Source organism: Pinus tabuliformis, chromosome X, assembly GCF_031772625.1.
Source record: "Pinus tabuliformis cultivar Carrire ecotype Pingquan chromosome X, CPIR1, whole genome shotgun sequence".
NCBI classification, from domain to species: domain Eukaryota; kingdom Viridiplantae; phylum Streptophyta; class Pinopsida; order Pinales; family Pinaceae; genus Pinus; species Pinus tabuliformis.
Window position 1 is genome coordinate 591,000,506 of NC_142308.1, and position 25,695 is coordinate 591,026,200.

At 40.4% G+C, this 25,695-nt stretch overlaps 1 protein-coding gene across 1 annotated transcript in view; it reads right to left on the reverse strand.

Moving 5' to 3' along the window:
* The window catches only part of LOC149141400 (putative ATP-dependent DNA helicase CHR12), a 338,350-nt gene that overhangs the window by 271,816 nt on the left and 40,839 nt on the right, over nt 1–25,695 (reverse strand). Inside the window, exon 4 of the mRNA XM_089451231.1 lies at nt 17,933–17,984. Within this exon, the coding sequence (XP_089307357.1) occupies nt 17,933–17,984 (52 nt within the window). The remainder of the gene's footprint in view (nt 1–17,932; nt 17,985–25,695) is intronic.

The window sequence follows — 25,695 nt, forward strand, 5'->3', positions numbered from 1 at the left end:
CATATCGATTTGTTCCAGATTTACTTGCGGTTTGCTTATTTTTCGAGAGTTTCAGAGAAATGGCTTCAGTTGGTTTACAGGATCAAGGAAAATTAGAGAAAGCATCGAACTTTGGCATATGGAAATCCAGAATCATGTTGATCTTGGGGGAGAATGGTCTCAAAGAATATGTGACCAGTGTTGTAGCCGTGTCAGCAGATGCAGCACAACTCCTAGCTTACAGGAAGGAAGACGCCAAGACAAGGCGCATTCTTCTAGACGGTGTCAAGGAACACATCGTACCTCACATAGCAGAAGAAGATACAGGAAAGAAAGGTGAGAAGAAGGGCAAGAAGCAAGCAGCAGCTTCAGCTAATGCAGATGAACTTTACAGCCGGATGAAACAGGAGTTCGCACTCATAGCTTGCCTAACTAGCTCAACCTCACATGGTGTTTGGTGCATAGACGATGGGGCGTCATTCCATATGACACGAGTTAGGGAGTACTTCTCCAATTACAAGGAGGAGGACATTAGATTCCAAATCGAGATGGGGAACAAGTCCAAGTGTAATCCAATTGGGAGGGTGATTGTTCTATTTCAGAGGGAGTTTACCAAGCCGATTCCTATCCATGGTGTATTGCATGTGCCAAGAATGGGGACGAATTTGATTTATGTTTCTATTCTTCAGGAAAAGGGGTACAATGTACTCTTTAGAGGACAGAAGGTGTTGATTAAGCATCGGGAGTGGAAGTCACCCATAGTAATTGGAGCCAAGAGCAGCAAACTTTATAGGTTGCAGATGGATACTCCAAAGGCACTAGTGAGCAACAGTGAACCGTGAGATCAGGGAGAGCTATGGCAAAGGAGGATGGGCCATATCCCCCACGGGACACTTAAGTTTCTCAAAGAGACATTGATAGGTGTTCTAGAGGTGAGCACAGAGCATGATGATGTATGCAAGGGATGTGTGTTGGGGAAGTTTGATAAGGCAACTTTTCCAAGGAGTGACACCAGATCCAAAGGTGTTCTTGATTTAGTTCATTCTGATACATGTCGTCCGATGTCAACTCAATCTCTAAGAGGCTACGAACATTTCGTAACCTTTATTGATGATCACTCCAGGAAGACCCGGATTTACTTCTTGAAGACCAAGGATGAGGTCTTCAGTCGCTTCCAAGAGTTCAAAGCTCTTGTGGAGAACCCGACAAGCAGCAAGGTGAAGGTTCTTCCGTCCGATAATGAAAGTGAGTGCATAAGGAAAGTGTTCCAGGAGTTTTGCACCAAGGAAGGCATAAAGAGAGAGTGGACGGTTCCTTACAACCCGCAGCAAAATGGGTTTGTTGAGAGAAAGAATTGTGCCATATCAGAGGAAGCAAGGGCCTTGTTGTATGACCAGAGTATGCACAATACATATGGGCGGTACATATGGGCGAGGGTGTGTAATATTGTGGTATATATTTAGAACAGGGTCCCAATAAGTCGTTGGGAAAGATGACACCAAAGGAAATGTTTACTGGGAAGAAGTCAAATGTCAACCACTTCAGAATATTTAGCGGCTTGGCTTATTTTTACATTCCAGGGAGAGCATGTTCCAAGTTGGATCAGACTACAGATAAGGGGTACTTTTTCGGGTACAATGAAACTTCTAAGGCATACAGGATATTTATTCTAGGGACTAGGAAGAATATTGTCAAGAGAGATGTCTGGATTATGGAGGACAAGGCATATCGGAGTTCCAGAGATTTGCCAGCAGCAATTGATTAGAGTGACCAACAAACAGAAGCTCCAAGGATTGAACAGCAGAATCAGCAACAAGATAGTACGAGTATTGTTACTAGTACGAGTACATGTACAGTTGTTCCAGAGAATTCGCAAAGTGTGGAGCAACAAATGCAGCAAATCCATAAGATGCATCAGGAGGATGTGGAAGTCCACATTCCACCATCTACAATGGGCAGGAGGAACCGAGAGGTTTAAAAGACACTTGAGGATGCTCAAGGGTTTGTGGGGACTATTAGGACAGTCAAGATAAAGCGTAGACAACCAGACAAGTACATTGGCTACATGGTATAGGTGAGAGTCAGATCATAGCTAGCAAGCCTTCTAACTATCAGTAGGCCATGCAACAAGAAGTACGGTAAGATGTTATGGTTGAGGAGTACACCTCAATCATGCAAAACAATGTTTGGGAGGTGGTGCATACACCGACAGACAGGGTGGTGGTTGGATCACGCCAGAACTTCATGATTAAGCACGGTGCAGATGGTAGCATCGATAAATACAAGGCGAGGTTTGTGGCCAGGGGGTTCTCTCAGAAGGAGGGAATATATTATGAGACATTCGCTCCTATGGCTAAGTATATATCTATTAGGGTCGTGATCTCACTTGCAACACAGATGGGATGGCAAATCCATCAGATGGATGTCAAGAGGGCATTCCTTAATGGTGAGTTGGAGGAGAAAGTGTACATTGAACAACCAAAAGGCTTTGTAGCACACAATAGCGAGACCCACATGTGTAGATTGAAGAGAGCTTTATACGGGCTCAAGCATGCTCCCAGGGTGTGGGATGAGCATATCGACAGATACTTGTAGGGGATGGGCTTCGTGAAGAGTGAGGCAGATGTGAATCTCTACTATTTGAAAGGTTCATTGGGGCTCATAGAAGAATGCAAGAGGGGCCTTGCAGCAAAATTCGAGATGAAAGACTCGGGGTTAATGCACTACTTTCTAGGCATGGAGGTATGGCAGACAGATGGTTAGATTTTCCATGGACAAGGGAAATATTGTAGCAAGATCTTGAGGAGATTCGAGATGGAAGGTTGCAGAGCCATGTCTACACCCATGATAACCAATTGGAGGAAAGTAGATACATCCAAGGAGAAGGATGTGGATCTCAGATTCTATAGACAATTGATTGGCTCCCTTATGTATTTGGTCAACACCAGACCAAATATATCCTTTACGATAAACTCTTTGAGTCAGTTCATGGTTGAATCGAAGAGAGTGCACTGGACAATAGCAAAGCATGTATTGCGATATTTGCAAGGTGCAATCGAGTATGGGATCAAATATACTAGAGGTGATGGTATCAGATTGATGGGCTATACTAATGCAGACTAGGCAGGTAGTGTAGTGGACAAGAAGAGCACTTCAAGGATTTGCTTCAACATGAGATCAAGAGTTGTCTCTTGATACAAAAGGAAGCAGAAATCAATGGCACTGAGTTCTACGGAAGCAAAGTACATAGCAGCGAGCATGGCAACATGCGAGGACATTTAGCTTCAGAAGTTATTAGTAGCCTTGTTTGGTCAAAGAGTGGAGACGACAGTGATACATTGCGACAATCGAAGGTGCATCAAGCTATCTGAGTATCTAGTGTTTCATAAAAGGGTGAAGCGTATACACATCATATATCATTTCATTAGGGATTGTGTAGAGTGCGAGACAATTCAGCTACAGTATGTGCCTACAGATCAGCATGCAACAGACATCCTAATGAAGGCCTTAGTGAAGGTGAGATTCATCTTCTTCAGATACAAGATGGGTGTTATGCAGAACACCTTCCTCGCCAAGAGGGAGTGTTAGTTTTCGTAGCTCATACAGGTGTTCTAGGCTCAAGAGTTGTCAATGAGGCTAAAAGCATAAGAGCATTAATTATCTCCAAGCACAGTTTATTTTATAAAAGGAAAATGTCTTAATTAGATATATTAACCAGTTTTTGATTATTTTCCTAAGTCTAACTTAGGGAAAATGGTTAATTAATCAGTATTAATTGAGACGACTCGATTCCTCTCTAGTGACTTTTAGAAAAGTGACTTGACGGAGTCGAGATGATCTTAGCCATCGATCATTATTAAAACTTCGTCATTGATTACTTAACGAGAGATTATAAGAGAAATCGATGGCCACCTTAGAGACAATTCGATTGAGCAAGGGCACAGTGATAGCTTAGGAAACCAACAGAGCGTTTCAACAGTGGCTAAGGAGAGATTTGCCGGAGAGATTTCTTCACAGTGATCTCCAGTTTCTTAAAGGTAGAGAGAGGTTGAATTATTATGCGAAGGGTTGAATTTCTCCATTGGTGCGAATTGTCAAAGAGCCGGCGAATTTGCCAAAGAGATCGATTTGCAGGAGGAAAGCCGAGTTTTCCAATGAAGATCAATTTTCCAGTGGAGGTCGAAATAATTCTCCAGGAGGTGCAAGTTGCCAATGGAGGTTGAGTTTTCTCTAGATCGCACATGTGGGTCGAGTTGAGGCCATACAGGAGAGCCGAATTGATTCTGAGAGGCCAAAATGCTTCCAAGAGGTCAAAATTAGCTTGCAAAAGTGAAAATTATAATTTGACGGAACTTTGCCATTTCTACAGTAAGCAGTTTATGTAATTTTCAATTACAAATTTGCTACAGAATAATAAAACCCTCATCTACAAAACTAGTTTTCCCCACATCAAGGTTTTTCTAGGGACAATTTGTACAAAAATCTCGATGTTTATTTTATGTGATGTTTTCTCAGTTCCTATGGTTCATTTAATTAGTGAAATTTGCAGTTGAGTTTGTATTCAATATTTGTAGTAAATTAATTCACTGGGACAAATAATCTATTATAAAGATAGGCAAATAATTACCAGATTAATTGTAATGGAATTTTCACACAACTCTCATACAAGCCCCCCCTCAATCTGCACTTATTACCTTCCTGTGGACAATTGTAACCCTTAACAGCTCATCGCCCACAAATATCTTCCCTCAACCAAGTCTTGTAGACTTTTCACATCCCTAGCCTACTTCTTTCTACTACGAATTGACCAAAACAAACCTCTACCCGTGCACAGCCCTCAACTTGTTGCTCCTTGCTGCAGCCTATTCCTAGACACAAGTTTGGACCTTCCACAGGGTTTGGCACTCCTTTTCCCTACTTGTGAATGATGGCATAGGCCCTAACCAGACCTCGGCCCTTAGCTTTTAGCTACGGTCTGCTTCCACTAAGTTGTCGGCCCCCTGCTAGTTACCAAAAAGACAGTCTGCCCTATTTTTAAAGTTGGACCCCTACACGGCTACTTTATCGATCGGCCAACCCTCCTTAGGGCACAATTCCTTCTTCCCTTGACTATGCATTTGTCCCTCAAACCAGCGGTTAGCATCCTCTACCTTCAATGGCTTGTACTTCAGCCTTTGGATGGTAGATTCTCACAAATCCAGCCCTTCCTAGGGCATGAGCTACCTTTAATGCCCTCATTTGCTCGTTTCTTCCATGTAGCCTTTCCTTCCTTTCCTTTAGAACAGCCTAACGACCTCCTTCAAGATTTTTCCTAACAAATTTGCCACATGAACCAATTTACTCACATCCTTCAAGAGTACCTTGTTGCTCCTTTGTAGGTCTACGATTTCCTCAACAAATCAGAATGTCAATCAAGAAGTAATATCCATCATTCTCCTCTCAATGATTGATCTCAAGCCTCTCCACTGGCTTCTAATTTATATTTTTCCTTAAAGTGTACAATACCATGGATCTATACCATGGTCATCAAAAATTCAAAATACCATGGGTCTATACCATGGTCATCTAAATACCATGGGTCTATGGGTGCAAAGCTCCATCACTTAGCCCATACACTCAAAATCACTTATGAGTTGTTTTCCTCTCATATACCCAGCACTAAGGGCACTATGAGAATACCTTGCAACACTCCCTCTTAGCGAGGAAGTTACTTCCATTCCCTAGAAGTCTCTTTGTTTCCCACACTGGAATATAGTCCTCTTCTATAGTTGCTCTCCAACACTCATCATAAGCTTCTTCTTTTGTCACTAAAGTAAAACTTGTTATAAGAGTTGAACCATTCTTGGAAGTCACCTTACTACTAGAATCCTCTCGCTTCTCCTTATCCTACATGGCCCAAACCACAACAACTTCTTGCTGGTTTTGGAAGACTAGTTTCTTCCATTTGAAGACACTCTTCTAGGGTTGTTGACTCTCCCTCAAGAAACTGTGAACTCCCTTTGAAACCTAATTCCCTCTGAATCTTTAAAACCTTCTTTCTTTCTTGGTCAATAAGCTTTCCCTTTAGCCTATACAGACCACTCTCCCTAACTCCAAGAATGACCCCTGGGTTATAGTCAAATCCAATAGGTCTAAGAATTACCTTCCATCCTGAAATACAACTTCAAACCCCTTTGCCTTGTCGATCGGCGTAGCAATCATGGTGTCGACATACTCCTACAGATCATTCACCAACAACACTAACATGATTCTTTCCTTCCATGAAGTCTAGTTGGATATCCCATCCAACCAGAGTCCTCAATCTTCAAGCCATAAAACATCTTGTCCATTGAATTCTTACCCAGAAATCAAGGAAACCAATTGTCAATCCTTCAATCAAAAAAACAACTCAACTCCCTATTAAACCTGCCACCAGTGCACAAATCTGACCCAACTACTCTTCAAAGTGCTCCGATACCATGTTAGAATTCCATGCATCCCAAGTCTAATCTATGTTTTAGCTAGAAAACAAAAACACACTAAAATGCCTAACTTGAAAACAACTTGCACAGCAGAAAATACACAAGAAACTAGATCAAGCACATAACACAGAAATTTAATTGCCAAAATTAATTTCTTATAAGTCCTTTAACAAGAAATCCAAGGGCTCTCGTACCAGGGATAGTGGCCCTTTACAATCCCAAAAAATGCCAAAAAACACAAGTACAAAATCCTTGGGCTAAGGCTAAATCCTTCAAGCCCTCACTGCCCAAAATCACTCAGACCAGCTTCTCCTTTAATGGACTGTCCACACAGCCACCTTGTTGTAGCACTTTAGGGCTTCCCAGTCCTTCTTAAAACACTTGTTCCACTTGTAATCTTCCCTCTTTACAGGTATGTATTGTTGAGACTTTTAAATTTGTAGCATCGGAAATGTTCTAGCCACGAAATTTGGTGGAGAGGCTATAATACATGAGATCTCCAAAACCCAGAAATCGTTTCTAGAAATTCCACCTAGAAGTGTTTCAATTAGATTATTAGCCATTTTTTAAATATTTCCTAGGTCTAAACTTAAGGAATATGGTTAATTAATCAGTATTAATTGAGATAAGGTGAGAATCATCTAGAAATTCATACGGGTCGATCCAAAAATGATATGAGCCATTGATTAAGATTTAATCTTGGCCATTAGAGTCCCAACAAGAAGGGATCGATGTGGTGATGGAGAATACAACAGTGTAGATACTCGTTTCCCAAACAGTTCGATTTTCTCAATGGCAAAGATTCAATAGAGAAGATAGAGCCAGAGGGTGAGTAGCAAGTGGTAGAGGAGGTTAGCAACATTCCAGGAGGAAATATTCCAATCTCAGGAAGGGGCCGTGAGAGGAAGGTCGAAATCCCCAGAGGTTCTACGCAGACTATGACGCAAAAGGTGCGCAGAGTGTGACGCAAAAGGTGCACAGAGTGTGGCTAGGAAAGCAATTTCGGTGGCAGAAATTAACTATGGGGTGAGAGAAAATTCTCACAATAATTTTGCCAGTATTTTCCTCAGATTAGATTGCCAGTAGAGCATCTAAATTATTGTACTCAAAATTATGGTTGTAGAATAATAATAAAACCCTCATCTGCTACACCAGTTTTCCCAAGTTGCATTTTTTTCAAGGACAATTGTCCAAAAATAACTATGTCAAAATTCTTATGTGTGCTAGAATTTCTCAACTTATAGTATTTTAGTTTCCGCAGTATTTTTATGGTGAAAATTGCAGTTGTGATTTTATTCATTGTTTGTCATAGCAAATAAATTGCATAATTTAATTTACACTTAGGAGAATAATTTCCAGTCGCTGTAATAGATGAAATTTTCACATGGTATCAAAGCATAACTGATCAGCCAGAACTCAAAAGCGAAGGAAAGAATTTCGCTACTCAGAAGGAGCAACAAGACGAAATTCTTGAGGCAACATAGTTCCTTGACAGGCAAGTCAAGTTGTTGGGGCATAGGGTTTGACTTTTTAGTTGCAGGTTGGCAGAAAATTTGAATTGCCCAGGGGAGTGATTCCAGCAGTCAGATGGGAGCAGTTGCAGCTCAGATTTTCACTAAGCAGATTCCTGGTTGGACACAGAGGGTTTTGTTGCAGGTTGCTCACGCAGAATCCGCGTCGGGTGGAAGATAAAAGCACACAGTCTATCCATGGACCAATTGACATTCAGGGAGCTTCAGAGTTGCCTTCCAGATTGGAGGATGAATTTGCTTGATTATCAAGCTCAGCTTCACAAGGTGTCTGGTATATAGACATTGGAGCACCAGCTCATATGACAGGGGTTAGAGAATATTTCTCTAGCTACAAGGAGGAGCATATGAACTTCCAAATTATGATGGGAAACACAACTAAGTGTACTTGAGTAGGGAGAGGTACCATCAATTTTTAGAGGGAGTCAGGAGCAAGCACTAGCGCTACAGATGTACTACATGTGCCAGGATTGAGTATGAACCTAATTTCACAATCCCAATTACAGGATAAGGGGTATGATATCCACTTAGTAAGGACGAGAGTGTTTATTAAACACTCAAGCTGGAAGAAGGTAAGACTAATTGGAGTCTGAAGCAACAGATTGTATAGGTTGCAGCTCAACTCTCCAATAGGCAGTGACGATAGTGATGGGAAGGATCTGAATGAGTTATGGCATAGCAGAATGGGACATCTACACCATGTAGCACTCAAGATGCTCAAGGAAACAGTAACAGGGGTTCCAGAACTTAGCACGGAACACGATGATGTGTACAGAGGATGCTTACTTGGGAAGTATGTTAAGGCAACATTCCCGAGAAGTGACAACAGATCAGATGGTGTGCTAGGACTTATACATTCAGATATTTGTGGCCCGATGTCCACTAGAGCTCTCAGTGTGATGACCATTCCAAGAAAGTCTAGATCTACTTCTTGAAGACCAAGGATGAGGTCTTCGATCATTTTAAAGAATTTAAGGCTCTCGTGGAGAATGCGATAGGGAAGAAGATCAAGGTGCTTCGCTCTGATAATGGTGGAGAATATATTGATAAGGACTTCACAGATTTTTGTGTTAAGGAAGGCATCAGAAGAGAATAGACAGCCCTGTATAATCCACCGCAGAATGGAATAGTGGAGCGGAAAAACATAACCATGGTTGGGGTTGCAAAGGCTATGTTATATGACCAAGATTTGCCTAGGTTTCTATGGGTAGAGGCATGTAACACAACAACGTATATTCAAAACAAGACTCCTCATAGAGCTTTGGGGAAGAAAAAGCCAGAAGTAGTCTTCACAGGGAAGAAGCCAGAAGTTAGTCACTTCAAGATCTTTGGCAGCATTGCTTATTGCCACATGTTAAATGAAAAGTGTACCAAATTGGATCAGACTGCAGAGAAGGGGTTTCTCGTTGGGTATAGCGAAACCTCAAAGGCATACAAGATCTACATTCCTAACAGTAGGAAGATTGTGATAAGACAAGATGTGAAGTTCAATGAGGACTGAGCTTTCAGGAGATCTCGTGAGATGCTTGAAGGTGATCAGAATCAGTCAGCAGAAGTTCCTTTGGTCTAGCAGTAGGGGCAACCAGTGCGACTAGCAAGAGGACAGTCTCAAGGATCAAGTATAGTGACGAGTACCAAATTTTCCTCAGGTGCAGGAGGTCCGGGAAGTTCTCAGCAAACGGAGCAGCAAAGGCAGGATGGGGAGGAGTTGGTTGAACCTCCCACCACTAGTGGTCGAGCCAACAGAGAATTTTGTCAAACATTGAGAGACGCAAAGGAGTCTATTGGAACTCCTAGGACAGACAAAAGACAGCGCAGATAACCTGACAGGTACAAAGCATTGGTGACTCAGGTTGCACAACCTTCCAGTTTTCAGGAGGCCGTTCAGCATCAAGTGTGAGTAGACGCCATGGTAGAAGAGTATAGCTCTATCACGACAAATGATGTTTGGTAGGTGGTGCCAAGGCCTGAAGACAAGTCAATTGTAGGTTCTAGATGGATCTACAAGATCAAGTATGATGTAGATGGCAGTGTGGAAAAGTACAAGGCTAGGTTCGTGGCAAAGAGGTATGCACAGAAAAAAGGGATGGATTATGACAAGACCTTTGCCCCAGTTGCCACATGCGCCTCTATCTGGTCAGTTATATCCCTAGCAACTCAGATGGGATGGCAAATTCACTGTATGGACGTCAAGACAACATTCTTAAACGAGGTGATAGAGGAAGAGGTGTACATAGAATAGCTAGAGGGTTTCAAGACTCATGAGAGGCGCACTCAAGTGCGCAGATTGAGTAAAGCTCTATATGGACTCAAGCAAGCTCTCAGGGCACGGTATGGTCGGATTGACAGCAACTTGCAGCAAATGGGATTCGTCAAGAGAGACCTAGATCCCAACCTTTACTCTTTGATGGTAGAGGGTGAGCCACTCATCCTAGTTTTGTATGTGGATGATCTTTTCTTGATAGGATCATCAGGGCTCATAGATGACTGCAAGAGGAACCTAGCAGCAAAGTTTGTAATGAAGGATTTCGGGTTGATCCAATTTCCTAGGATTGGAAGTGTGGCAGAAGGATGGGCAGATCTTCCTTGGGAAAGGAAGATACGCTACAGATATTTTGAAGAGATTCAGAATGCAGGATTGTAGACCCATGTCTACGGCCATGATCACCAATTGGAAGAAGATAGATGCATTAGATAACAAGGATGTCGACCCCACCTTGTACAGACAGCTTATTGGGTCTCTCATGTATCTGGTCAACACTAGACCAGATATTTGCTTTGCATTCAATACTCAGTTGGTTCATGGTTGAGCCGAAGAGGGTACATTGGGTAGTAGGGAGGCATATTCTGAGGTAAGTGCGCGACACAGTCGAGTATGGGTTGAGATATACCAGAGGGGATGACGTCAAACTATATGGCTTCACATATGCAAATTGGGCAAGCAGTTCAGTGGACGGAAAAAGTACCTCCGGGTACTGCTTCATTGCTAGATCAGAGATGGTTTCGTGGTGCAGCAGGATGCAAAAGTCGGTAGCTCTAAGCTCTGCAGAAGTAGAGTACATGGCAGCAAGCATAACTATGTGCAAAGCTATATGGCTTCGGAAGCTGCTAGTAAGCTTGTTCAGGCAAAGAATGGAGGTGACCAGAGTCTACTGTGATAATCAGAGTTGCATCAAGCTCTCTGAGAATCCAGTGTTTCATGACAGGTCGAAACACATAAATATTCGGTGTCATTTCATCAGAGATTGTGTACAACGTGGGGTGGTCCAGCTACAGTATGTTCCCACAAAAGAGCAGGTTGCAGACATACTCACAAAAGATCTAGGGAGAGCTATGTTCATCTATTTCAAAGAACATATGGGTATGGTGGAGAAGTCGTTCCAATAGCAGGGACATATTTTCAGTTACAGTGGGAACAGATGAGAGGGAGTCATAGTGCAGATGCAGTGTTGGCAGCAGTATGACAGTGTCAACAGTAGCACAAATGCGGCATCAGAGTTCTGCAGTAGTTGGTGGGCAGCAGCAACCAAACATTAGTAGCGTGACAAAAGATGATAGAGACAGAGTGTTGTGGCAGGGTGTGCAGCACTAGAACACATTACTCACTAACAGGGAGTGTTAGTTTTTGTAGCATCAGATGTGTTCTAGCCACGAAATTTGGTGGAGAGGCTAGAATACATGAGATCTCGAAAACCAAGAAATCGTTTTTGGAAATTCCACCTAGAAGTCTCAATTAAATTATTAGTCATTTTTTAAATATTTCCTAAGTCTAAACTTAGGGAATATGGTTAATTAATCAATATTAATTGAGATAAGGTGAGAATCATCTAGAAACTCACACGGATTGATCCAAAAATGATCTGAGCCATTGATTAAGATTTAATCTTGGTCGTTGGAGTCCCAACAGGAAGATATAAGAAGGGATCGATGTGGTGATGGAGAATATACCAGTGCAAATACTTAGTTTCCCAGGCAGTTTGATTTTCTCAGTGGCAGAGATTCAGCAAAGAAGATAGAGCCAGAGGGTGAGTAGCAGGTGGTAGAGGAGGTTAGCAGCATTCCAGGAAGAAATATTCCAGTCCTGCTCTTTTCCCCACAAAACCATCGGAAACAATAGATTAGATTCCCACCCACGTTTAAAGCATACGCAGGCGAGCCCTCAGTAGGCTAGCCACTTTTACCATGTGAGCATCGGAAGGTTTACAGAGATAAACGAGGAAGAGGAAGTGAGAGGAAGGTTGAAATCTCCAGAGGTTTTGCACAAGCACTATGTAGAGTGTGACGCAGAAGGTTCAGCGTGTGGCTAGGGAGGCAATTTCGGTGGCAGAAATTAGCTGTGGGGTGAGAGAAAATTCTCACAATAATTTTGCAAGTATTTTCCTCAAATTAGATTATCAGTAGAGCATCTAAATTATTGTACTCAGAATTGTTGCTAAAGAATAATAATAAAACCCTCATCAGCTGCACCGGTTTTCCCAAGTTGGGTTTTTTTCTGTGTACAATTGTCCAAAAATAACTGTGTCAAAATTTTTATGTGTACTAGAATTTCTCAGCTTCCAGTATTTTATTTTTCACAGAATGTTTATGGTGAAAATTGCAGTTGTGCTTTTATTCATTGTTTGTCGTAGCAAATAAACTACATAATTTAATTTACAGTTACGAGAATAATTTCCAGTTGCTGCAATAGATGAATTTTTCACAGTGACTACCTCCTGTAGCCCACGGCCCTCACACAGGCCCCTCAGACTGCACTTATTACCTTCTTGTGGTAAGTTGTGACCTTTAACAGCTCATAGCCCACTAATATCTTCCCTCAGCCAGGTCTTGTAGACCTTTCACAACCCCAGCTTATTTCCTTCTACTACGGCTTAACAAAAACAAGCCTCCTTTGCCCTTGTACAGGCCTTTCCCTATTGCTCCTTGTTGTAGCCTATTCCTAGCCACAGGTCTAGACCATCCACAAGGTCCAGCCCTCCTTTTCCCTACATGTTGATGACGGCACAAGCCCTAACCAGATATCAGCCCCTACCGTTTAACTTTGGTTTGCTTCCTCTAAGCTATCAGCCTCCTACCAGCTACCAAAAAGACACAGGCTGGCCTCTTTCTAGGGATCAACCCCTACACAGATGCCTTGTCAATCGACCGACCCTCCTCAAGGCACAGTTCCTTCTTCCCTTGACTATGGTTTTGTCCCTCAAACCAATGGTTGACTCCCTCTACCTTCAATGGCTTGTCCTTCAACCTTTGGATGGTAGTTTCCCACAAGTCAAGCCCTTCCTAGGGCCCAATGAACCAATTTATTCACATCCTTCAAGAGTACCTTTCTATTCCTTTGCAGGCCTGCGATTTCCTCAACAAATCAGAACCCCAACAAAGAAGAAACATCCATTATTCTCCCCTCCATGATTGATCTCAAGCCTCTCCATGATTGATATCATGCCTCTCCATTGGCTTCTAATTTATACTTTTCCTTGAAGTGTGCAATACCATGGGTCTATACCATGGGTCATCAAAATACCATGAGTCCATGGGTGCAAAGCCCCATCACATAGCCTATAAACTCATAAAATCACTTCTACGACTGTTTTTCTCTCACATAACCAGCACCAAGGGCACATGAGAGTACCTCTCGATGCTACCAAATTTCAACAAGCTTGCACTACTTCCTTCTACTACGGTTTGACCAAAACAAGCCTTTGTTGCACTTGCACGAGCCTCGTCCTATTGCCCCTTGTTGCAACTTGTTCCCAACCATAGGTCCATACCTTCCACAGAGACTGACCCTCCTTTTCCCTGCCTGCAGGTGATGGCACAAGCCCTAACCAAACCTCATCCTTTACCTTTTAGCTATGGTCCACTGTCTAAGTTTTTAGCCTCATGCCAGCTACCAAAAAGATATAGCTTGCCCTCTTTCTAAGGCTCTGCCCCTACATAGCTTCCTTATCAGTCAACTGGCCCTCCTTAGAACACAGTTCCTTCTTCCCTTAGCTAGGGTTTTGTCCCTCAAACCAGCGGCTAGCTTCCTCTACCTTTGGATGGTAGATTCCCACAAATTTGGCCCTTCCTAGGGCACGAATTGCCTTTAATGCCCTCAGATGCACCTTTCCTCCTTGCCTTTAGAACAGCCTAACAATGTCCTTCAAGATTTGTCCTAACAAATTTGCCCCATGAACCAATTTACTTACATCCTTCTAGAATACCCTATTGCTCCTTTGCAAGTCTGAGGTTTTCTCAGCAAACCAAAACCCCAATCCAGAAGAAACATCCATTATTCTCCTCTCCATGATTGGCCTCAAGCCTCTCCATTGGCTTTTAATTTATACTTTTCTTTAAAGTGTGCAAAACCATGGGGTCATCAGAATACCATGAGTCTATGGGTGCAAAGCCCCATCACTTATAACCCTGACACTCATAAAATCACTTCCATGAGTGTTTTCCTTTCACATACCCAGCACCAAGGGCACATGAGAGTACCTCCCGATGCTACCAAATTTCAACAAGGGGATAAGTGCTAGTGGATCTTGATATGTTTGTACTATTTATATTCTAGATTATGGTTTCATTTCTCCCAAATATGTCTTCCATTGTTGGTGCTCGATTTATCTTATTAGTTAGAGAAGTAACTTATTTTACTTTCTACATCTTGCTTTATTTAGGAGCCATTTTTTACACTCACACTAAGTATTAGCAATATTGTAATCTTTAGTCCCATTTATCTACTTATGTGGCCATTTGTTGGACATTAATAAAATTATCTTATCATTAACTAATCCTCGCACTTGGTTGAGTCTCATAATATCTTTAATCAATAAATCAAATTATTTTAGGTTGTCAATTTTCTGATTTACATAAATTTTGATTCTATATGTGACGCACCCCCACAGTTTGATTTTCAAGATCATATCCCCCACAACAATTCATGCTAGCAACTCAACTGAATTATGATATTGCTGCAAGTTAGCATGGCAAAAGCAAAACCAATAGTTTGAGATAAACATTAAAAGACTTCAACAAGAATGGACTCAAGTTGACCTCCTGAAGGGTTGTGAATAATTCTCTGAATGTGTAATGACCCGACCACTTAAGAGAAATAAGACAGGTTCCGCTAACCTAACAAGTTCCTGTAGGCTAAGTTGGGGAGAAATTTTAATAAAGGATCATGATTTGCATAGGAAAACTTTATGATTTCCTAAAGGGTGAAAAATAGGACATATCCTAGGCTAATAAAAAGTCACTTTCATTTTATATAGTTAAAGTCTCCTAAATTGACTTAATAAAAAATTAAAAGGGTAAAATGGCGGCAAAAGTGGCCACTCAATTATAAAAAGAAAAAAGCGAGGAGTCTCTCCTCATTCTAACACTTACAGTTTGAAGAAAAAGAGCTATTAGAGAGTTTTTGAAAAAAGCTTAGGGTTTTGGAAACCCTAGCCATCATTGCTAGCTTCAGTGTTGAAACTAGACACCCTAGTTGGTCTTGAGAGTGAAATCACTCATATTTCACCATTGGAATTCAAAGCAGAAGATGATTTGCATAAGATATTGACGTAAAGAGACATTATAAATGGATTTTATCCTCTCATATAGAGTTTTCTATCTCATTTTGATGGGCTGAGAAATACCCATGAAGGCATCAAAGTTTTTGGGGACGATTTGCTGGGAAAAAGTGTTCCAAGGAGGCTGTGCTATATCTCCAATTGGCTGAATCTCATGGGTCGAGTTCCTTGAAGGAGAAAAGATGAGTTTCTTATTGTGAACAGAGCACAAGTTTTCCCATCTAATTAGTGGTCAAGTTCCACTGCTTGGTCAAGATTCGTGACGAAAAGGAGGTTGAATCACCTTGTCTTTGTTGCTGGCCAAACTACTATATTTCTGGGTCGAATCTCTACTATTGAGGATTGAATCTGCTGCTATACTGGGCCGAATTCTCTTCTCATATTTTTCTGGCTGTGAGTACACTCCATGGCACTGATCTTAGAATATTTATGTGGCTGAGTTGGGCGTATTTCATTGCTGGACATTACTGGCAGTCTCAGGCAGAAGTGGATATTGTCTTGCTGATTTGGATAGCTGATACTCTATTTCCTGTGCGTGTTGGGTTACCAAAGTTCAGTCTTTATCAAGGGAACAAATTGCTGGTCTACTGATGTATGTTCTGGGTTGTATAGCTGGAAATGAACTGTTGAAGAGGAGCTAATATACAATTGTATGTGTGCCACTGCTTGTCTTGAGAAGGTCTGATATTCAAGCCAAATTGTTAGAAGAACACTCCAGGTTCTCTTATTCCTGTGCTCACTGTATAAGTTCATGGCTAGTTAAATTACAAGCCGGTTCATGTTCAGTTTATTATCATTTACGCTCATATCAGCCTTGACTATACACTTACATAATTTCTGAGTTCATTTTGTGGAGTGTTTCCATGTTGCAAAATGTCCATTGTGCATTTTATTTAAAGTTAATAAAACAAAAACTACACCTACAGCAGTGCATTCTCAATGTGTTTGATGAAATCTCTCACTGAAAACATTCCTTAAGACTCAGAATAATTCAGTGGATATTTGGGTATTTCCTAGTGGGAATTTTAAAGAATGTAAAGAATTGTGAGATTAATAGAAACAAATACACAATGCACAAGGCAAATTGGTCATGTGCATGTAGAAACTAAATGACAAAATGCATATAAGAAATTAGTCTTGGTAATCAAAAAATGAGTTCAAAAAAGATGGCATACAACCATAAGTTAACAAAATATAGATGTGACAAAGGACCAGGGAAAATAAATCATTGCATGTAAAGTCAAAATACACTAATATATCACCAGGCCAAGAAAAGCTCAAAACAAGCATATAAACAAAGACATCTAAAACAAATTCAATACTCGTTAAAATAAGTTTTTCAAAAATCTGCCGAACTGGAACCAGAACCAGCCAATTTGACCTTGATTGCCAATGGACTGGTCCTTCAATTGGTTCAGTAATTAGTTCTGTACTGTTCTGACCGATATACTCCAACAGTCTGGCCCTTGAACTGGTCCAGTGATTGGTCAAACTGAACAGTTCAATCAGTTCCAATCTAAACTAACCAGTGTGATCAATTCCAATTTGTACTGACCTAGGCCAACATGTGGCCAAAAATGAAAAAATAAGCAATAAAACAGCTTAAAAACTTCAAACCCCAAGCCTCCCCAAAGCCTAAAACACACCCACACACTCTAATTCCCTCACCGCTCTGATTGAGTAATTGTGAATATTTTGGCATTTGCAGTGCTGTGGTCATTCAGAGTGAGTTTGGAGCTGATTTAGCATTGTTAGTGCACAACTTGTGGCAGATTTGCCATTTTGCCATATTCACCTTTACAAGATATAAAGTTGAGCAAACTTTGCATATTTGGTGCCTAATGGTTTGAATTCACATTAACATACATAATATGTGTTATTCCATTAAATTTTCCATATTTTATCTATGTTTTAGTTAACGGGTTCAGAAACCAGTTCGCCCACCAGATTGGCCAGGGTTCCAGTTCTGGTCACATCAGAGCCTCAACTGGTTCCAAGTCCAGTTATGGTTTTTAAAACTGTTGAAATATAGATATTCAAACATACAAGCCAGAGATACTAAAAAATAATAATAATAATAAGATGTTTTGTGTGACTGTCTTGACTCTCAAGTTGCTCCATAGCATATATTATGATTTGAAGAACCAATGTGAACCTCGTAAATTGACTTTTAGACTCATGCAAACTGATTTAAGAAAATGAAAAAAAAAAATGTAATTATGTAAATCTTCCACTGGGATGAACTTGTACGAGGCATTTCACAAGGTTTTAAAAAAAGCACTCAATAAGACAATATACCTAATGACATAACCATCACTACCACTTATAGAGACATTGTCACCCCCAGTTATTGAAGGATAAATATAAAACATGAAAACAATAAAAAGTACAATCGAAGATCATGACATACTTTGTAAAGAAGCAGTTTCAGTTCCATTTGCCTCAGGATCAGCGTTGCAACTCTGCAGAGGAAAAAATGCAGCATTAGGCAGACATAACATGCTGTAGGAAAAGTTCCCTTTACATGGAGGAACTATACTGTACAAAAGGAGTTGACAAATGCCTCTTGTAACTCTTCATATATTACTGAGTTGCCCAAGTTCATAAAACAATTGTAGGAATGAACTTGTAGTTATGAAGAAATTAGGTTTTAACTTATGTGTCAAAACAAAGCAATGCATTTTGCACAATAAATGTTTAATCTACTACGTAGTTATTTGCAGCCATTACTGCCAAATATAGAACCATACCAAACATTAGAATGGAAATCACGCATTAAAGAAATATTTTTCCTAATCCAGTAACGTTTTCTTGATTGGGGTGAACTGTCACTTGAAAGAAACGTCCATAATATCATCAATTTCCACCATTAGAAGTCTGCAATCATATATTTGAAAGTACAAAAGAAAATGATCAAGATGTTTTCATGCAGCATAATCTGAGTAAAGTGAGCACTTAAATATGCCTTTAGCATTTGGTAGCTTACTTTAAAGCAGAGTGTTAATTTACATGGCAGAACTTCATACAGATTACCATCCATTGTACTACTAACTGATTATGACTCTTGTCAACTGCTTTAACATTGAACCAACCATTTCAATGTGTAACGTTTAAGCAATTGGCATGACCCTCAGGCTAAAATAAACTACCTTGAGAACAACTGAAATCAAAACTATGAGGCTCTCATTAGTCTTAAACGTAACTCTACATAGGCATGATATTTGGAAAATACCTATCCGATGACATTTTTCTCATAAGTATAGTTGCTTATGACTTAACTAACAAAGAACTGGTCATATAGCAGTTGCAGTTAGCAGAAGATACTAATTAATTAATAGTATGGCTAATTATACTAAAATACATAGATTGGCTGCCTAGTATGAACTGCAACTAAGATGTTTCATACTGATCATATCAAGCCAAAACAGCTCTTTGTTAGCACCTGTTAAAGTCTACCCTTGATTTTTGTTAGTGAAATATTTGTTTATTCACTGAATCCGCAATTTGCGGTTGCCTGAGCAGCAAACAAGCAGAACTCGCAGAATGCAATGCTTGTAGTCGGATTACAGGCAATGAGATCTACTCATTGACCTAACAATTGAAATAGCCCTGTTGACCACTCCGTGTCAATGACCCCATAGCAGTACACCCCCTTTTTTGCAAAAAGGATATCACCTAATCGATGTGTCCATGCCGTCCAACCATCATCATCAGCCTGGTTACCATGATATAATGTAAACCCATTCTGCATGTATGTTGTGTAAATAATCTCAACAGAACCGTGTCGTGTCTGTAACAACCTAGGTAAACCTATTTTTCTAGTGCCAATCTCCATTCTGGGAGGTTTTTTATCTCACCGATCCATTTTTGGATGGTCGGCAGAGTTTTTCCCTCCAGTCTTACCCCAACGCTGGTATGGATTTTGTCGCTAGGATCTTAGGCAATTCCTAGTGTTCTAGATCGAGTATATGTAAAAGTAATTTAGAATTAATCCTACCTATTTGGCTAGATTATTTTATTACAAATTGCTTGGTCTGTTGGATTATACTTGTGTCGCAGAAATGGGTAGTCTGTGAAGCTCTGTAATGTATGGGTTTCCCCCTTTATGGTGTAAAAATGCGTAAATCTTGATGTAAAATGTCTAGCGCATGGTCCCTCATAATTTGAAAACCATGGCCAAACAATTGAGGGTTGGAAAAATAATTTGTCCCCTCATAGTTTAATTAATTAAATTTTCTGGCTCAAAATTAATTAAAATCCTAAGCCAAAAATTTAATTAATTCTAAGTATTAGGTAAATTTAAATTCTCCGAAGGCAAATATCGTCGGTCCTAAAAAATTAAATTTTGAGAGGTCCCGGGACTAAGGTTAATTAATTATTTTGATAATTTTAAACCTTTGATCCCGAGGGGTTAAGTCAAAGTCAATTTTTTGGGGAAATTAACTCAAAAATTCTATTTTTGAGTTAATTAATGTGCATTTAAATGGAAAAATCGAATTTCCTCAAATCATTAACATGCATCAAGATTCGACACACAGACACAAATATTTATCTAGGGGAAAACAACTGCTCAAAACCCCTTACTATCTATATTGCATTAATCAAAGAATAGAAAATAAATACAATGCTTTCTCAACCCTAAGCAACCCCTGCACTAGTATAATCTATCTTACTACCTCACAGACTAACTATGGCCAATACTTAGCCAATTTTCTTCCCTACCAAACTCATATTTCCTTCTGTTGTTTGATGAGGAATTAGCCCCTATTAATTAGAGAAACTACTCATTGAGAATTGCGCAATTCCTTTAGGCACTTCTTTGACTGCATGCACCATCTGTACAACTTGAAAAATTCTACAAATGATAGTACACTGGCCTTGAACTCCAATCTCAAGTGGGTAACTCAAATTCTCTACATGCAACAATTATTTTGGGTTGATTGATCAGTTAACCGGCTGATCACTCAGTGTGAAAAAAGTTACACACCCTTAACTTGACCTCCACTAGTTCCACTGACAGTGAGAACTAGTTACACTGACAATAACTCAAATTAACTGAAATAGATTGCTACAAACTAGCAATCAATCATGTAGAATTGAACTCGAGTGTCTCCAACTCGAATTTACTGAGTTAACTGAGTTACAAGAGCTATGTCACCTCAGTTAACTACCTCAAAGTATTCTGCTAAAATTGAAATTTGAATTTCTACTAATTTAATCAAAACCAAATTAAATTAGGAATTTCTTGCTGCATTTTCAACAAATTTCCCTCTTTCATGTTATGAGGCAATTAAATGGAGAGGCAGATGGAATGGCTAACCTTGGGGCGGAACTAGAAAATGGAACCATTGAAATTAACAAATATGACGAGGGATTTGCCTCCATGCCATGACCCAATGAGAATGAGCTTGGACCAAAGAGCCATCAAGGATGGCGACCTACTGAAACTTCGGTCATGGGCAATTAAACTCCTCATGGACAAAGGAACGGTCATGATGTTCAACAAGAGACCACTTGGAGGCTTAAATGAATTCAAATTGGTATGCGGTAATTTTGGGTACACAGCACCATTCTCCAAGCTCGATAAAGCTAAGATAGCAGACAGTTGGACGACACTGGTCATGGGTGCTATGGGATTCCACCTGGGCATATTAATGGAGCTGTGTAGATCATAATTCTTCCCACAGGTATTCATAAATACTCTAAAATGAATGTTGGTCTGGTTCCTCGGGAAGGACAAGCCTATAACAGATTCGGAGATTATTGGAGATTTGGTATTAATGTTGACAGAGGAGCGCATTTTGGGGAGAATGGATGGGGATGGCCTATATATGTTGGCTTTTTCGAACCTTGGGTCACCTCTCTTCCATTTATCCTGGTGTTCTTCACGCATCTATGCGTTTTTGGATCGCTTGGCAATGGTGTCAGAAGGGGACCATCCCTTGGAGCTCGAACTAGTGCAGTGGAAGAAAACGGCAAAGTTCTTGTTCAAACTATTGATGGGACGAATAGACCTTCTCTCTTGCAAGATAGAACTTATGGACAGCAAAAGAGAAGCGATGGCTGCTCTGACAAAGGCAAAACTTGAAAGCCTTGAGGCAAAGGTGGAAAGAAAAATTATAAGGTTGGAGGCGGAACTAATGTCTAGTATTGTAGAGCTCTCCAGTTGTGGCCTTTTCACAGATGTCCAAGAACTTCTATTTGGCAAGACATAGTCTGACGTCAAGGAGTAGCACGAACACTTTGGCGATGGCGCAGTGGACGCAGGAGCGAACAAAGGAAAAGCAGTCTTCCAAACTAAAACTGATGAATTTGGGCCTTCAAATCCTGTTTAATTCTCCTATTGTCTATGTACTATAAGTATGACTTGTTTTTGGGTCAGGTTTTTAGAATATATGGAAGGTTCCAATGCAGAATTATAGTTCAAAGGGCCCGTAGAGGAAAAAATACATTGTTCTGGATCTATTGGAATATTGAAGCAGCAGAGTTCACAGAAGCAAGTTTTGTAATATCAGATGTAAATGGTTATGGCCATGCAATCCAATTTTTATAATAGAAAAGTAACCATTTCGTTTAAAAAAAAGAACGTGTGCGGGTTTGAGCAAGTCTATACCAGTGTATGACCTTATAAAGGATGTTATGATGTCCCTAGCTACTAACAAAGATATTTCAGTGTTAATGGATATTCTAGTCATAGATGTGCTAGATGCCTGGGGGTGCTCTTATCTAGGAAATGGTGTGCTTCCCTTGGGGGGCATCTACAAATAGACTTATCATATGCTACTATACCTACTGTAGATGAAAGACAATTCATCTTATATAGAGAGCCACACATGCCTGAGCATGTAGAAGACATGGAACCTTTCCATTTCCTCAACCTGTTGAAAAATTCAAAGGTAACATACCTACAAAAGACTTGCATATCAAACAAAAGCACTTTGACCCAAAAGGCCATGATAAGTTAAAAGAGGTTGAATTGAATCATTAGGGAATGTCTTCCAAGTTAAATTCACACATGTAAACAAAACAAAAAGGTTTGCATTGCAAAACAAGAAGCAGCAATGGGTTCAAACATAAGGTAAATATATTCAAGTGGGTGACCTGGTCCTTGTCAATGACAATCCTATTGCATTTAGGGTCCATGGCAAAGTAGGAGTTCGATACTTTTACATTGCTAAACTTGATGATGAACTCTTGCCTAACCCTGTAGGAGGCAACTGCCTTGCTTTGTTTAATAGAACCTGATTATCGTAGACAAGTAATTGCATTGCATTTTGTGTGAGCATCCTACTTGTTGCATTTATCATGTTGATGTATTGCATCCTAGATTAGATTGCCTTTAGATAGACTAGCTTTTTCTTTTAAGTATGGATCTCATCAATCATATAAATGCAAGGGTAACAATCAACACCTCGTACACATGCTAGCAAACAAGTTGATTTGAGTGTGCAAGTAATAGGTTTGTGAGCCCAAGGATTGTTGGGGTTCTCATGAACTCCTCGTTTGAACATATGGATCATGCGCTCTACGATGAGCACATGTCCCTGAGTTAGAGCCTGATGTTACCCACCAAAATGGGTAACCCAACAAGAGAAAATTGTTTCTAAATTCTACTATCTTGGGCAGCCAACTAGTCCGCAACCCTACACATTGCTTAGTGATGATGATATGCCACATTCCTCCGCCATCTACACCGGTCATGCACATCTCACCATCCGACATTACACTTGAATGAAGGTGGGCTACCACTCAACATGTACTTTAACTATTTTGCAATCGAGTGCTTTTACTTAAGCTTTTGGGCATTTCAATATGGATGAAGGAGTGATCTGGACCATTGACCAATCTGGACTGTAAACTTGTTCTTTCACCTTACCAAGGGGTTTAGTCTTTAGCCCTAGTCCAAGAGGACAACCTCTAAGGCCTTAAGGTTATAATAGGGGCACTACTTAGGAAACATGGATTGAAATGATGTGTCCATTACCTTTCCATAGTTAACATCTTTCATCTTTCACCATTCCTTTTATACCACCTCCATCCTACAAGCTGAATGTCATTAGTTCATTGGGATTTGGCACTCACACATCCACATCCTTGAGTAGGATCGGAAAACTTTGCCCTAGAGGTTGATACAACTAAAAGAATGAAAAAGCATAAGATGGCCACAATAAAAGAAAAAAGAGAAATTAAAATGCAGAAGATGGTCGGGACAAAAGTTAGTGTGTGGGAAAAAGCCCAACATGAGCTCTATCCCCCTCATTAGCCATCACCCAGTTCCTGAGCACTAGATGCTCCGTCTCATCATAAGGAACCCTTCCATGTCCCAACCCTGATGAGCAAAAAACTAACTCATCTTAAGGGGTAAAATAAATGTTACATCATAAAGAGCAATCTTTGATCCTTAAGCCATGCAACATTAAAAGTATTGTCAAAAAGAAGTAAAAGGTGCATTAGAGGGGTGGAAAAAGCAAGCTGAGGAAAGCGGTAACTCATGCCCCGACCCTCCACGATTTCTCCCTCCATTACAGAGGATTGAACTCTCATTAGTTGGTCCACCGACCATGGCACTTGGCCATGAAGTCATTCCCTTCCATTGCCACTAATTCTCACTAACACCTATGGATTGAAGGGTCAACCTTGGAAATGCCACCTCCCCTTAGGGGCTAGAAGCACCTAATGGGGTTGATTACCTAGCCACCCCTACAAAGGTAGGGAACACTTTTACAGACAAGGTCTAGTTAGATGTTTGAAGGTGATCCTGGTTTGAACTATTACTATGCCCTTAATAGATAAGTTTGGTCCACTTAGATGCATCTATGGTTATTGTTTCTAATGAATGGTTGCTTTCACTTAAGTCTGAAATGGTATTGCACAGAGCAATTGGGCCTTAAGGGCACACTATTCCTTTCCTACTCTACATGATGTGCAAGCCATATTACAATTTCGAAGAACATGATGACCTTGCAGACGCAGTGTTGGGCATATAGATGATCTCATCATCTCGGCAATCGATGGACATCCCAAAGCACCCTCAAATGCCAAAACATTTAGCTTATCATGCTTAGCATTAAGGATTCTTGATGATGTACTAGTAGACCCAGCATGCCCCCATGCTAGCCTTGACACTACTTGATGGGCATGTTTTGATTCAGAGCCCATATGAGGAGGATTATCCCTCGAGATGATTGCGGAGGGCTTGTTGCACTTGATGAAACCCCAACGTTGGAGAGAGAGTACACCATGTTGTCTACATGGCACCCATAAAGATGACGCAGGGCACCCAAAGCTGGCTTTTGGACACATGGAGATGCTTTGAGGCTTGATTTGAGGACACTTCCTCAAATTGAGGTTGATCATGATGCTTAAAGACTCATTTAGCCCTTCCATTGCACCCTTGGAGCATTTTGGGCTCTAAAAGGGCATCATGTCAAGCTTATTGAGGGCTTACGGCTCATACATGTTGGCGTTTATTAGCATATTTTATTTGTTGAGCCAATGGGCTAGCTTGTGATCGATTTTATTTTGTGTCTACTCAAAATTAAACTTGTTTTAGGGGCTTTAAGTGAATTATTAGGAGTGATAGACCTCCTATAAAACGAGGATCGCTCCATTTCATTTCTCATCATCGCACTTGTGGGTTTCAGCCTCTCTAAAAGAGTTGGACTTAGCCTATTGTGCTTCGCTACTTGAGGAGATGTGATCTTAGGTGGATTTTTGTTATTGGAGACTAGGTTTTGTGTTGGAGACATTTTTTGGGATTGAATGAAGGTGTGTTCTTAGAAAATTTGTGAGTATTTACAGCATATATTTTATGGTTTTACATGTAATGAAATATTGCTAGGGTTTTCAATTTGTTCCTTGTCTAAATGCAAATATTTATTGAAAATTCTTGGTAAATTGTTGCATGTTTAATCTATTCTCTTTGAACTCTCTATAAGACCTCTTAGAGAGTATTATTCTAGTTAATTTCTCCCCTCATAAAAAAATTAGCTAGGGTTAGGAAGTGAAAACTAGGGTTTTCCCCTTACTCCATTCAAAAATTTATATCTATATGGTTTAAATTCCTAAGACTCCATCACCCAAGTAGGCAAACGCACTCGGATCCCACTGACGACCAAAACTCTTGAAAACTTTTAACTTTTTCCTCTCTTTCTTTTTCAGCCCTTCAAGGCA